The sequence below is a fragment of the Macrobrachium nipponense genome, chromosome 20 (genome assembly GCF_015104395.2).
Source record: "Macrobrachium nipponense isolate FS-2020 chromosome 20, ASM1510439v2, whole genome shotgun sequence".
NCBI classification, from domain to species: domain Eukaryota; kingdom Metazoa; phylum Arthropoda; class Malacostraca; order Decapoda; family Palaemonidae; genus Macrobrachium; species Macrobrachium nipponense.
The window spans coordinates 29255414-29267780 of record NC_061089.1 but is presented as its reverse complement, the minus strand read 5'-3'; the positions used below and the strand labels follow the sequence as shown (position 1 = coordinate 29267780).

Sequence of the window (12367 nt, the reverse complement as noted above, 5' to 3'; positions counted from 1 at the left end):
CTACTCGTACTTTTTTAGCTATTTCTGTAACAAGACCTGACAAACTGCCCACCAAATCTTTTTTAATTCGCCATATCTTATGCAGGATAGATATAGGCTTCAGGCTGCCATAAAGGATGCTGCAGAGGAAAGACTCTTGAAGAGTGTTGATGTAAACTCCAACCACGATATTGGTAATATAAATATCACCATTACACTCTCTCTTGTGATATCTCAGGTAAGGCGTAAATAAAACTTATAGTTTGTGAATTAAAAATTGTCTTGTACACGTAGGCTTTTCCAAGTTAGTGCCATATCAGGGTAGATACCCCATATATAAATGTAGATACCTTCAACTTTCTTCTGTAAGATTTATGAAATTTGTATGTATTAAGTTTGTTGTAGGAATTACTTAACTTATATTTATGGGAGATTTTCCTCAAGTAATGGACTTTCCTAGGATTATCTTGTAAGGAAATAATACTGGAGAAGCCACCTTAGAGTACCATACTGGATGTTTGTAATTCCTCAGTTGTCCACAACTTTACATTATCTGTAAATACTGCATCCTCCAGAAATGTTTTAATGGTCCTTTTATACTTGAGACGTACACACCATGTTAGGGGGAAAATGTTCATTTTGTGTGGTGGCAGCTGCTCATGTGGTTCTGTAAAAATAATTTTGCATATTCCAGAGTGAACTTTTTGCCACTCCCTAGGGAAGGATTTTGTACTAATGACCATGATCTAGAGAGCAGTGAGAGGGTATTGCCCGAGTTAAAAACTTGGAGTGATTGAGAAAGGCCATCAAGACTAATTTTAATTTTTTTCCACCCCCAGAGACTAGTCACTAATGTATTGGTGGCAAGAAAGTTATCATTGCCTGGTACAGATATTGGTGGCTCGAGCACCGATGATTATGATAGTTATTTCAGGAGGTTGAATAGCACAAAGAGGAGGGTGGATTTAGTTTTAAATCAACTGGGAGACATTAAGAAGAAACTTGATGGTAAGTTGTCTTTATTGTTGTCTGAAACTTGTGAATGGATGTTTGACTGGGAAATGGAAGTTTTAACAAATATTTTTTATGCTTATTTTTTAATCTTTCTCTTTACTTGTAGGTGCTGTAAGTGGTCCAGTGAGTGGTGGTAAAGTAGGTGGAATATTAACCATAATAAACCCGGGTCAGAATCTTCAAACATTAATTGCCGACAGCTTTAATGTAAACAGTGCCATTGATAAGGATGGGTCAGTGACTGTATTAGATAAAATCTTTAGAAGCATTGTAAGGTAAGTGAAGAATTTCCTTTTATTATTTTTCCCCCCAAACTGCTCAGAAGTTAGTGCGTGCTAACTAGCAGGCCAACTTTCTTGTGCATTCTAGTTTGGCCTAATGAAATAATTCTAAAACTTTGAGGTTCATGGCTATATTATATTGGTATTGTAAGCTAAAAAATGATCTAGAATGTTGTAGAAAATAAAAAACCTAGATGGAAAATTCACTCCTGAACTATTTCTTACTCCAAAAATAACTGGAAATTATTACCAAAACTAAAGAAGTTTCATAACTAGAGCATAACTCAAACGAAGTGCTAAAGAATATTCTAAATGATGATATATTCTTAATTCTTAGATACCTTGATCTGCCTGAGATTGAGAGATGAGTGAACCTTAAAATGCCAAATTGACATTTGACAACTAAAGGTAACTTAAAGAAAAGCAGACCTCCTGTCTCTGAAGATATAATCCTTCTTGAATTTCTATAACGTTTTCCAGAAGAATCGGACAAATTCTACCAAAAAGCTGGATAATTGCAGTGATAATAATAAGGGCAATTATTGCCTAGTGGCCAGACCAGTAACCTTCACCAGTTGCCTGCAAGCTGGTGGAAAAAAATGGTATTTGAAAAGATCCTCTGTCACCAGTTTGGTTACAGAATAGATGCAAGCTAGACCTGTTTGTAAAGTTAACTAACACAGCAGGGTTTTGCTAAGGATTATCAAATCAAAGGGGTCCTCTTTGACCCAGGGAAAGTACATGACTTATTTTGGTGGGTGTTATAAACATTACATAATATGGATATACAATTAAAACATTTTAACACTAAGCTTGGAATAACTTGAAAAATCTTATCCTATTTGCAAGAAGTTCAAGGAAGTGTTCTGTCACTTTCTGTTGTCATTAATAGTGTTCTGGAAATTGTAGGATGCGAACTTTTCTAAGAGGCTTCATTGTTGATAACTTTATACACTTATTATATTGCAACTGTTTTTATGCAATATCTTTCATCATATGCAAAGGGATATTAATGCAGTAATGATTGCCATCAGTGATCACATTTAAAAAAAAATAATTTTTACATAAATCTAAATATTTTATATAGAGGAAAATAAGATATACTAGACACATTTTTGTTAAAATTCCACTGATTTACAAAGGGTTCTGTGAATCCTTCCCTTATAAATGGTGGCAAAGTAAGTCCTTAGACTTGGTATCCACCAGTTAGAAATTAGAATATAATTTAGAGATTGGCTTCTGGTCGTGTGCTCAGACTCTGTTGCCGAACACATCCTGGATCAATGCTCCAGATATGTCCAATGTAAAGATGAAATACCATTTAGATGGTAAGGATCTTTTAAAATTTTCATATTATGTACATCGAACTTTGGTCTATCTGTGAGGCCAGCGCTTTTAGCAAAATAATTTTAATATGTATTTATCAATTTTGTTTATGAAGGGAGTAGAAACTTGAAGCGCCCCAACCCCATATTTTTGTAAAGAAAATAGTAAACTCAAAGATGAAGATACTGCTGAAAGGCCTGTATCCAAGCACTTTAACCTAAACTATATAGTCTAAAAAAAGTTGGTTAGATAAGACTTGTCTTAGGATTGTGAGTACGTACTTCACTTTCCTATGATATGTCGGAATGGACCTGTGCCAAACTGCACTGTGAATTGTCCTATCCTGATGAGCATTTTCTGGTTCACTTCTCCAGGTGTGAATATTTTAGGAATACCATGCCGAAGGTGAGGATATTTCAGAAATTACAAGATTACGTACAGATGTAGATATACTTGTGGGCTACCTTGAGAGGTAAAATTAAGTTTTAAATTTTTTTATATGATTGGGTTATATATATGATTAAGAACTCTAGTTCTTAAACTATATTTCAAATGTACTGAATAACCTTGATAGGTCACAGCACTTGCCTGTGAAACCTACATCTCGTGATTGGACAAGGGATAAGATTTTTTTTTTGAGCTGTGAGGATACTGAAATCTTGTGAAGGTCAGACCCTGATGGTTGGACCTGTCTTTTATATTATTTTCCAACTCCACCATTGATTTTATTTTTCTTTCAAAACTGCTAATATACTACCAGCAGACAACCAGAGTTTTAGGGAATTTTCAGTACCTGAGGTTCACCCCTGTTTGCTGGTGTTCCTTGTATGGACTTTTCTATAAAATTATTTGAAAAGTTTGGCATTTAGGGAATTTTCAGTACCTGAGGTTCACCCCTGTTTGCTGGTGTTCCTTGTATGGACTTTTCTATAAAATTATTTTTAAAAAGTTTGGCATTTATTTACTTAGTACATGAATGAGACTTACAAAAAATAAATATCTAACTGGTAACAAATGTGTAAAAATAAATGTATCCAACATGAACTGGTAATAAAATTAAGTTGTGAACAATGCATTTTCAGGTTGAACAGTAATAGGCTTGTAAGCGGCTCGAAGAATTTTGTGAATGGACTTATTACTGGTGAAATTAACTTAAACTTTTTGGATGACATATCAGTGAGTGATTTGGTAACGGAGAGAGACGACCAGAATATTGAAGGGGCAGTTTATTCTTCTATATTCTTTGCCAAGGAAATAAATTTGAAGCCTGGGGCATCTATTGCTGGGATAGATTTTGCAAAAGCTGTTGAACTTAACAGTGTGGCTATCCTTGGTAAGGAATTAAGTTTTGTTGAATTTCCTGTTTTGAAATCTCATTTGAAATTGTATGAATTATTAATTTGAAATTGTATGAATTATTGATTTGAAATTGTGTGAATTATTTTGAAATTTTATGAATTATTAATTTGAAACTGTATAGTTAAAATCTTGATTGATATTTTCAGGTCACGCAATATCCCAGACTATCGAAGTAGAAAACTTACTGATATCGGACATTATAAACGGGGTTGATCTTCGGAATTTATTAGAGAATGCGTTACTGTTAAGTGGCGGAGAAGTGACTGGATCTTTGACAGTTAATAGGGAAATTTTAATTTCTGTGCTCCATGCAACAGAAATTATGGGTATCGAGATAGGCAGTTTCCTAAAAAATGTTGTGTTCAAAGACAAAGATTCAGTTGTGAATGGCAAATTCACTGTAGGAGGAAAAGTAGTTGTGGGAAATGTCAGGATTGATGGGAAAATAAATAATAAAAGTTTTGATTATCCATTGAGGAAGAGCAGTTCCCCCATTGTGTTCAGGGGACAGAAAAACTTCATTAATGTGAAGTTTGATAATTTGAAATTTGGTCCACTGGGTAATGTAGATGGAATTAATCAAAGAAATTTAATCACCAAATCTACCAGTCAGGTCATTACAGGACACAAAGTATTTGGTCAGGGGATTCAAATTGGACAGAACCTGGAGATAAAGTCAAAATTATTAGACGGCGTTAATCTTTCAGAAATAAGTAAAGGAAATGTACAATTGCCAATTACTGATCCTTGGTTATTTGATTTAGTATTTCTTGATCATGTAACTGTTCAGACTCTAGTGTACAGTGGTGTGATTAATGGCCTTGATTTTTCTGCTCTGACCTCGGATTTAATTTACAAGAACTCTTCAGTAACAGTGAATGGTAGGAAAAGATTCCTTGGCAAGCTGTCCTTTACAAATATTCAAATCAATGGTCTCTTGAATGGGGAGGACTTGAATTCACTAATTATATCTAGTAAAAAAAATGTAATTGGTGGCTCTAAAACTTTCATAAAATCTAGTTACTTTAATACCATTAGTTCAGTACTAGTAGATGGTGTTGACCTGGTGAAATTAGTAAGCTCGGCTCTAAATATCAGTAAAGAAGGCAATATTGTGACAGGAAAAAAGATTTTCTCGCACTCTGTGTTCATAAATGCCTTAGATCTAACTGGTAGACTTAATAATATAGATTTCAGCAATGTAGTAACAAAGGACACCAATCAGAAATTCATTGCTCAACAGATCTTTTCCTCTGCAAACTTTAATGATTTAAAAGTACAAAGCATGAAGTTATCTGGATACACACTTAACGGAATAAATATACTAGATTTGGCTTCCAGGAGGCTCTCTCTGAAAACCAGTGTTCCCCATACTGGAACATTAGTTGTAGATGGTCCGGTTAGAGTAATTGGAAACTTACTGGTTGATAACATAAATGGTGTTAATATTCAGGAGGTTGAGAAAAATAGCGTTGTAGATAACGGGGACTCGTCAGTAAATGGTCCAGTCATTATTCAAAACCTTGCAGCAGGTGGATCTATTACTACTCTTAATGGTAGAGGAGCCAATGGCATAAGTCTACATGACACCTTCTTAAGAGCAGCGAAACTGACTAAGGACAATAAGTTCCTTGGAGCAGTTAACTTGGCAGATGTGGAAATTAATGGACCGATAAACGTTAGTCGTCTCGTGAATGGTGTCAATCTGGGAGCTTTAAGGGATGATGCAGTATACATTAACAGTCGTGTAGCTGTTACTGGTAAGTTTACTCTTTAAAAAAATCCATTTTGTTCGTTAGTAAGTAGTAAGTTTAATGTATTTGATATATTTGTACAAAATAGCATAATTGTTTGAGGGTTTTGATTCAAACAAGTAAACAGCCTGAAGTTGTGTATCTCTCTAGCCCAGGGTATCCATTGAAAATCGAGGATTAAATTCAAATTGACATAAAGATCACTGAATAATCTGAATCTGAGGACATTTTCTATTAAGCTTCTTCATCCAAAATGCCTTTTAATAGCCTTCATCTCCCTTGGTTTGACTCTGAAATTACTCATTGATTCAACCTTTCAGATTTTTATGTTTTTACCACTTATCTGTCAAAGTTCATAGTCTTAATCATCAAGGAAGCATCACATTACTGATTTGACAATGTTCAAACCAAATGGTAAGACCTATGGTGATTGTCAACACCTAATAATATTTGCACCAGTTATCATGAGTGGGGTACTCTTAAAAACAAATAATGGCGAGGAAAAGTTTATCCGGGGGATGAGATTCTTGGCATTCTGACTAGGTTCCTACCAAGAGATAGTGAGGAGGATTATTCTTATACATAACTCTTAAAATCCCATCTAGGTAGTTTGGCCTTCGCTCCAGCCACTTGAATCATGTTTGTTATTCCCTCTAAGTAGGTTAGGGAGCAGACTTATGAGAAAGCTCTAAATGCTGTGATTTTAGGACGAATGCAGATATTAGATATGAGTGAGAGACCCAGTAAGTAGCTAGTGTGTAGGATAGAGAATCTGGTGCTCATAAACCTCTGTTATCCTTCAAGTGAGAAATATGAAGTTAGCTTGGATAACATTATGGGTAATATGAAACTGAAGGACATTCAGTTCTGAGGACACAGGACCTAAAAATGCCCCAACTGTGACTCTTGTCGTATTTGTAGTAGTAAAGCATTTTCTAATTGATTGCCTGCTTTTTAGCAGCAAGTGTGGTGCTTGGTAATCATTACAATGTCAATACATTGTTTTTCAAGAGAATTAATTTTTAATTTAAAGAAAAATTAGAATCTGACATTTTTTCTGCGAATTACCTGTGGGGCTTTTTTTAAATAATTTAGTTTTGCAATATTTTTAGCTGAAATTATATGTTCTAAGCAAGTTTTATATTACTTGCTCTTTATTAATTGTAGCTCTTTTATCTACACTTTACATCACGGCACTGAATAAAAGGACAGTTCCAGTGCTAGGTCATTAGACAAAACTCTCATATATAAATCATTCAATCCAGAGTTGGATAAAGGAAGAGTATGGCAGTTTGGTTAGTGGAGCATAAGTGGAAAATACCCAAAAAATATTTTGAGATTTAAGATAGTCCCATTTAAAATTTGGGCAGCTAGATAAAATAGAATTATGTACCATAAATTTCAATGTTTTGAGTAAGGCCACTTATGTTTATTTCAAAACATGGTTGAAGTAGTTCGTGGCTTTACACTTGGATACACAGTTTTAAAATTTAGTTATAGGAATATTAATGTGTAAATTTATCATATTAGGTACATGCATTAATTTACTCGTATTTTTCAGGTAACAAACTGTTCCTGAATGGCTTCAATGTAAAAGGAAACTTTAATTCAGCCACTACCAATGGCATAGATCTGTCTACCAGACTATTCACCCTGAATACTGACCAGCATATCAGTTCAAACTACTACTTTGAGAACATTGTAGTAAAGAAAAATGTTCTTTTTATTGGAAGATTCAGAGATATTGACCTAAGGAACTTGACGAATGTGGTTACAAATGGTCCATCGAGATATGGTAATGCAGTTTCTTTAATATACGTATGACTGGGTACTATAATCTTACTGTTTATAACTGCGCATTACTATTTTTTTTTCAGGTTCAGTAAACTTCAATGGTAACTTGAAGGTTTCAGATCTAATAATTGATGGAACCTTAAATGGTAGGAAACTTGTGGCCTTATTTTCCGATGGAATTCCAATAAAAGACAGTGCTGTGTTTATAACTGGTAAAAAATCTTTTACAACCACGGCACAGTTTAAAAGCCTGAATGTTAGGAGGCTTAATAATTTGAGCGTGGGAGATATTTTGAGCAATGCTATTCTGCGCAACGCTGACAAAGTGGTCATTAGACCTTGGACAATAAATGGGATTCTGACTGCTCCATGGGTAACAGCCGAGGATCTTCTCGTCGAGGTAAGTGCCTTTTTAAAAACTGTTTACATAAATGTACTTTATTTGGCAGTAATATTTGACTGGTTACAGAGTAAAGATATCTTAACATTTACTTGACAGGGATCTGTAGACCGTGTAGACTACCTGGCTTTACTTCGTGATGCAGTTTATGTTAACAGACAACAAAACTTGCAAACCGAATTGGTAAGTAATAAGATGCAGTCTGTTGATAGGCACCGGAACTTGTAGACTAAAAAGTGATAAAATGAGTCTTGAATTAAGATTTGATTCCTATCTCGTCTGCTGAAAATATAATTAATCCCTGTCTCGTCTACTAAAATGATCATATTTACGTTACAGATCTTTGAGGAAAATTTAGTGGTCAACGGAAATGTAGTAGCAGCTTTCTTGAATGGAAGAAGCCTCCTCAAAGACTATTTGACACTTCATACTGAACAGTCCATACTGGTGAACTCTCACTTGGCAACAATTTTCTCATCGTTTGTTGAAGTTGGTAGCACGGTCAATGGCATATATTTGCCTGATCTGAAGGACTTGACCATGCAGGTAAATTTCTTTGTAGTCTGAGGAGGACTGGTAGATTAGTTTGCCCAACTGTTTTAACAGCAACCCCTTCTTTTTAAAGGTAATTGGTGGCCAGATGATAACTGGAACAACAACTATTAAAGGAACAACTGTAGTTCTAGGGAACATAGAAGTAACTGGAAAAACTGGCAGAGAAGTGAAGGTAGATCTTAATTTGGAAACCATAGATTTGTCTACTGGAGGTGAAATAAGAGGTAAGTGGCATTGGTTCCTATGGAGTTACAAGTTTTGTGGATAAATCTTCAGCAAAAAATGGTCTGGTAGTTAGTTAGGTGCAGCGGTTTCTTAGTCACCTGCTTTTTAGATAAATCCCTTCTCCTGTGATCCCTATTTCTGCTGCTGGTATAGTACCTGGCTATTCTCCTCTGGCTTGGACACACGAGAATACATCGGGATTAAAAGTATACATTCCTTCTTTGCTTCCTGGCTTGGAAAGTGTAAGGCAAGTAAGTCTCTGCCTTGACTGCATCTGCTATGCTAATGAGACAGAGGCACCTTGATTAATTGAGGGTAATGCTAGAGGTTCTGTGGAACTTCTCTTGGGGTTAATGGGATCACTATGATTGCCTCTGGTCTTGACAAATGCCATTGCTTCACCTGGAGCCTCCCAGATGGAGAACAAATTGCTTTGTCCCTTTAAAAATGCTTTCAATGACCTGTCCTAGATTGTTTAGGGGAATTTACAACCTTTAGTCATAAGAGGTTGAAATTCTTTCCTTTTCGTCCAAGATAATTTCAGGATTAAAGGAAATGCAGGAATAAATTTCTTGGAAGATGACCCTCTCCAGGAAAGCTTAGAGTATAGACTCATAGAATGTTTGATGAATTAACAGCAGGTGACCTTATGAACAAATATCAGAGTAAGGGTATTTTGCAATGTTGCTGAAGGCAAGTGCATGCTGACCACAAGTTGAAAATACTCTTATCCGTCATGCTGTACTACTAATTCACTACATTAACAAGTTGAGCCACTGGACCAGCTTTTGCCAGTTTTCTGTACAAGGCTCCAGTTTTATGTAAGCTATCCGAAATTGTAATTTTAAAAGGTTAGGTAAGTTTGTGTAACCCTTGTGAAATTAATTGCAGTTAAATTTCAGGTTTGAGATGGTCTTCTGCACTGACTACATCCTTGCGTTCTTCTGTATATTTGATTAATGGCATAGATATAGCTGCCTTGTATAAAAGTGCCGTGTTTAAGGATCTTTCTTCTACCATTACTGCTCGGCTATTGTTTACACAGAGCGTTACTTTTAAGGCAAGTATTTTAGGTTTAATGAAGTAACCAATGAAGTGTATGAAATGTGAAGCATTGTGAAATCTTCCTGTCAAGCAGGAGGCCTGTTTAAATGCTAATCATTTTGATCTAAAATATACGTATACTAAATGGTTACATTATGGCTGTACATGCCTACGTTTAAGATATCAATTAAAAAGTTTTAACTTATGAAATTCTTTGAGAATCTCCATTGGAAAATGACATTAGGAATGGGTGTTTTCCACTTTTTAAATAATGCTTTTGAATGGAAATCTATTTTGAACTTTGGATGATGTTTATTAAATCTGCTAAATCTTTTGAAATTTTGCAGCTTGGACTGGTGGTCTCTGGAAGAGTAGATGTGCTAGATATTGGCAGTTTATACAACAGCACATCTCTAATTCTCTCAGGGTTTGGTAGTGCTACAGCAGTAATAAAAGTAAGCAGCATAGTCAGTAAATTGATATTTGTATGATTTTCTCTGCTTTTTTCCCAGGTTTTTAATGGTATATTCTTTTCTTGTCAGGATGAATATGCCAGTATGTGTAACTCGATTGTGACACTGTATGACCAGCTGGAAGATTCGCTTTATGAGGGAGACTGCTTTGAATTTGTCTACACTGAATTTTTCACGGAGCTAAGGCATTCATCCTTTACGTTTAATGTAAGTGAAGAAACTACTTTGATCTCCCGTTACTTTCAATGAGCATTAGCAAAAAATGAGACCTTTTCATTTTTTTTCTTTACAGGCTTTTGGCCTTACATACCTTATTGTAAGCTACGAGAACCAGTGTTATTCAGAAGTGTATATTTGGAGCAACACTACACGCACTTTTAAATTCTACCAGTCCTTGTCTGCAAGTGGTTATGTACATAACTGGGTACATGCAGTAACTGAAGACAAGGTAGGTTCTAGACTAGGATAGATATAATAGCTTTATTGATGTATGTCATTACTTTATAATAAGTTTTTCTATACTTTATGATAAGTTTTTCTTTAATCTTACAGAAGATATTCCTAGCATCAGCTGCATCTGCAACGGGAAACCATTGTAATAACCAGAATTCATCTATTTGGGTAGTCTTTGAAAACAGTATCCAGGTAAGTAGAAAATAATCTTAAAATTACTGCTAAGTAGAAAACAATCAAAAGTGAATTATGCCTAACATAAATATGCTGTGAAATTGCTTTATTCAAACTTTATCATAAACAGTAACTCTTAAATTTTCAGAAAGTGCAAATTTTGTCACCTGGAGAGACTGTCTCAAAGGGATTCCTTGCCGATAAGCACAGTTTAAGTATACATTCTTCTAACTTCACAATAACTTACGTGTATGATTCCTCAAAGTCCTACTGGAAGGAAGTTTCCCACTCTGAAAGATTTGGTTAGTACACATTGTGTGGGGTGAGGTATGGGTAGAAGGTGTTCTATCAAAGAATTTTCCGAACTTAATAAGCTGTAGGTGTACATGTATATTAGCATTCATTCTTAATTCAATGTGTCTCGCATGAGGTTGTGTACTGGGTTGCTATGTAATTAGGTTTACAAGGAAAGGTTTCAAAGGAAAACTTGGAATTGAATGAAAACTTCTAACTAAGAGATTTCAGGATAGGTCTACTGCCAATTCTACCCTTCCCTGAACGCTCTACTAAACACACTTGACAATGCCTTTGCTTCAGCCAGCTTAGTGCAGGTCTTTACCTTGGTAGATAAACTTGATTGCAAAGGAGGGAGAATTCCATCCTTATCTGGCAAGTCTTAAAAATCAGATGGTAAGGCTGTATCCAGACTGATATAGGTTCTGCAAATAGCTTTAAGTCATTTGGAGATGTTGAGATTCGTCATTCACCTCTGTGTGCACTCGCAAGCCAAGTAAGTAAGAGCAATAATAAGATCTCCAAACCTCTGCTATCTAGTGGATCTAGTAATTCTAACAAATTTTGGTGTCATATGGAAGGACCTAAAAAATTTGTGATCTAATGAGAAGATTTAAGTAACAGAAAATACGTATACAACTTTTCTCCTAAAACACTAGTGGAATTTTCCAGATCCGATGATGAAATATGAAGAGCCAAAATTAATGAATACTCGCTCATGATTATTAGTCTAGAAGATCCCATTTGATGAAACTACTTGATCCAGGGAATAATATTCAGGTGATAGGGCTCCCTACAACCAGTGAAACTGTTATGGTGGCAATTATATTTACATTGGTTGTGACATCCCTCAATACCTCATACTCCACATACTCCTTTGGTGGCAGTAGCTGTACAAACTGATATAGGAAGGAAATAACCATTTGTTCTCTACTTTCCTCGAGAGTTATAATGGTCCTTAATTAATATATAAGGCGATTCAAAAATTCCCTCTACTGTTCCTCCTACCTTGAGATGTGAGTGATTAATATACTTTATGGAGTAATGTGGTATTCTAGACGACAACAAGGGACAAATAACTATTTAAAGAAATTATTTTTTTAGCGACTCAAAGTTGTAGTGTCTCGTGCTTGTTAGTCAGTTAATGCTCTGGTTTTAAAAATTCAAGTGGCCTTATATAAGGAATTGCAGAGGAATGGAACTGATGTATTTTGTAAAGCCCCCGGCACATGTCTGATAATA

At 35.3% G+C, this 12367-nt stretch overlaps 1 protein-coding gene across 1 annotated transcript in view; it reads left to right on the top strand.

The window, feature by feature from the left end:
• The window catches only part of LOC135224225 (uncharacterized), a 32592-nt gene that overhangs the window by 15365 nt on the left and 4860 nt on the right, over positions 1-12367 (top strand). Inside the window, exons 14-29 of the mRNA XM_064263083.1 lie at positions 86-217; positions 819-987; positions 1100-1268; positions 3683-3933; positions 4106-5719; positions 7275-7508; positions 7591-7907; positions 8007-8090; positions 8247-8453; positions 8533-8686; positions 9590-9747; positions 10079-10186; positions 10274-10411; positions 10497-10652; positions 10757-10849; positions 10980-11133. Coding sequence (XP_064119153.1) covers positions 86-217; positions 819-987; positions 1100-1268; positions 3683-3933; positions 4106-5719; positions 7275-7508; positions 7591-7907; positions 8007-8090; positions 8247-8453; positions 8533-8686; positions 9590-9747; positions 10079-10186; positions 10274-10411; positions 10497-10652; positions 10757-10849; positions 10980-11133 — 4138 coding nt within the window. The remainder of the gene's footprint in view (positions 1-85; positions 218-818; positions 988-1099; positions 1269-3682; positions 3934-4105; positions 5720-7274; positions 7509-7590; positions 7908-8006; positions 8091-8246; positions 8454-8532; positions 8687-9589; positions 9748-10078; positions 10187-10273; positions 10412-10496; positions 10653-10756; positions 10850-10979; positions 11134-12367) is intronic.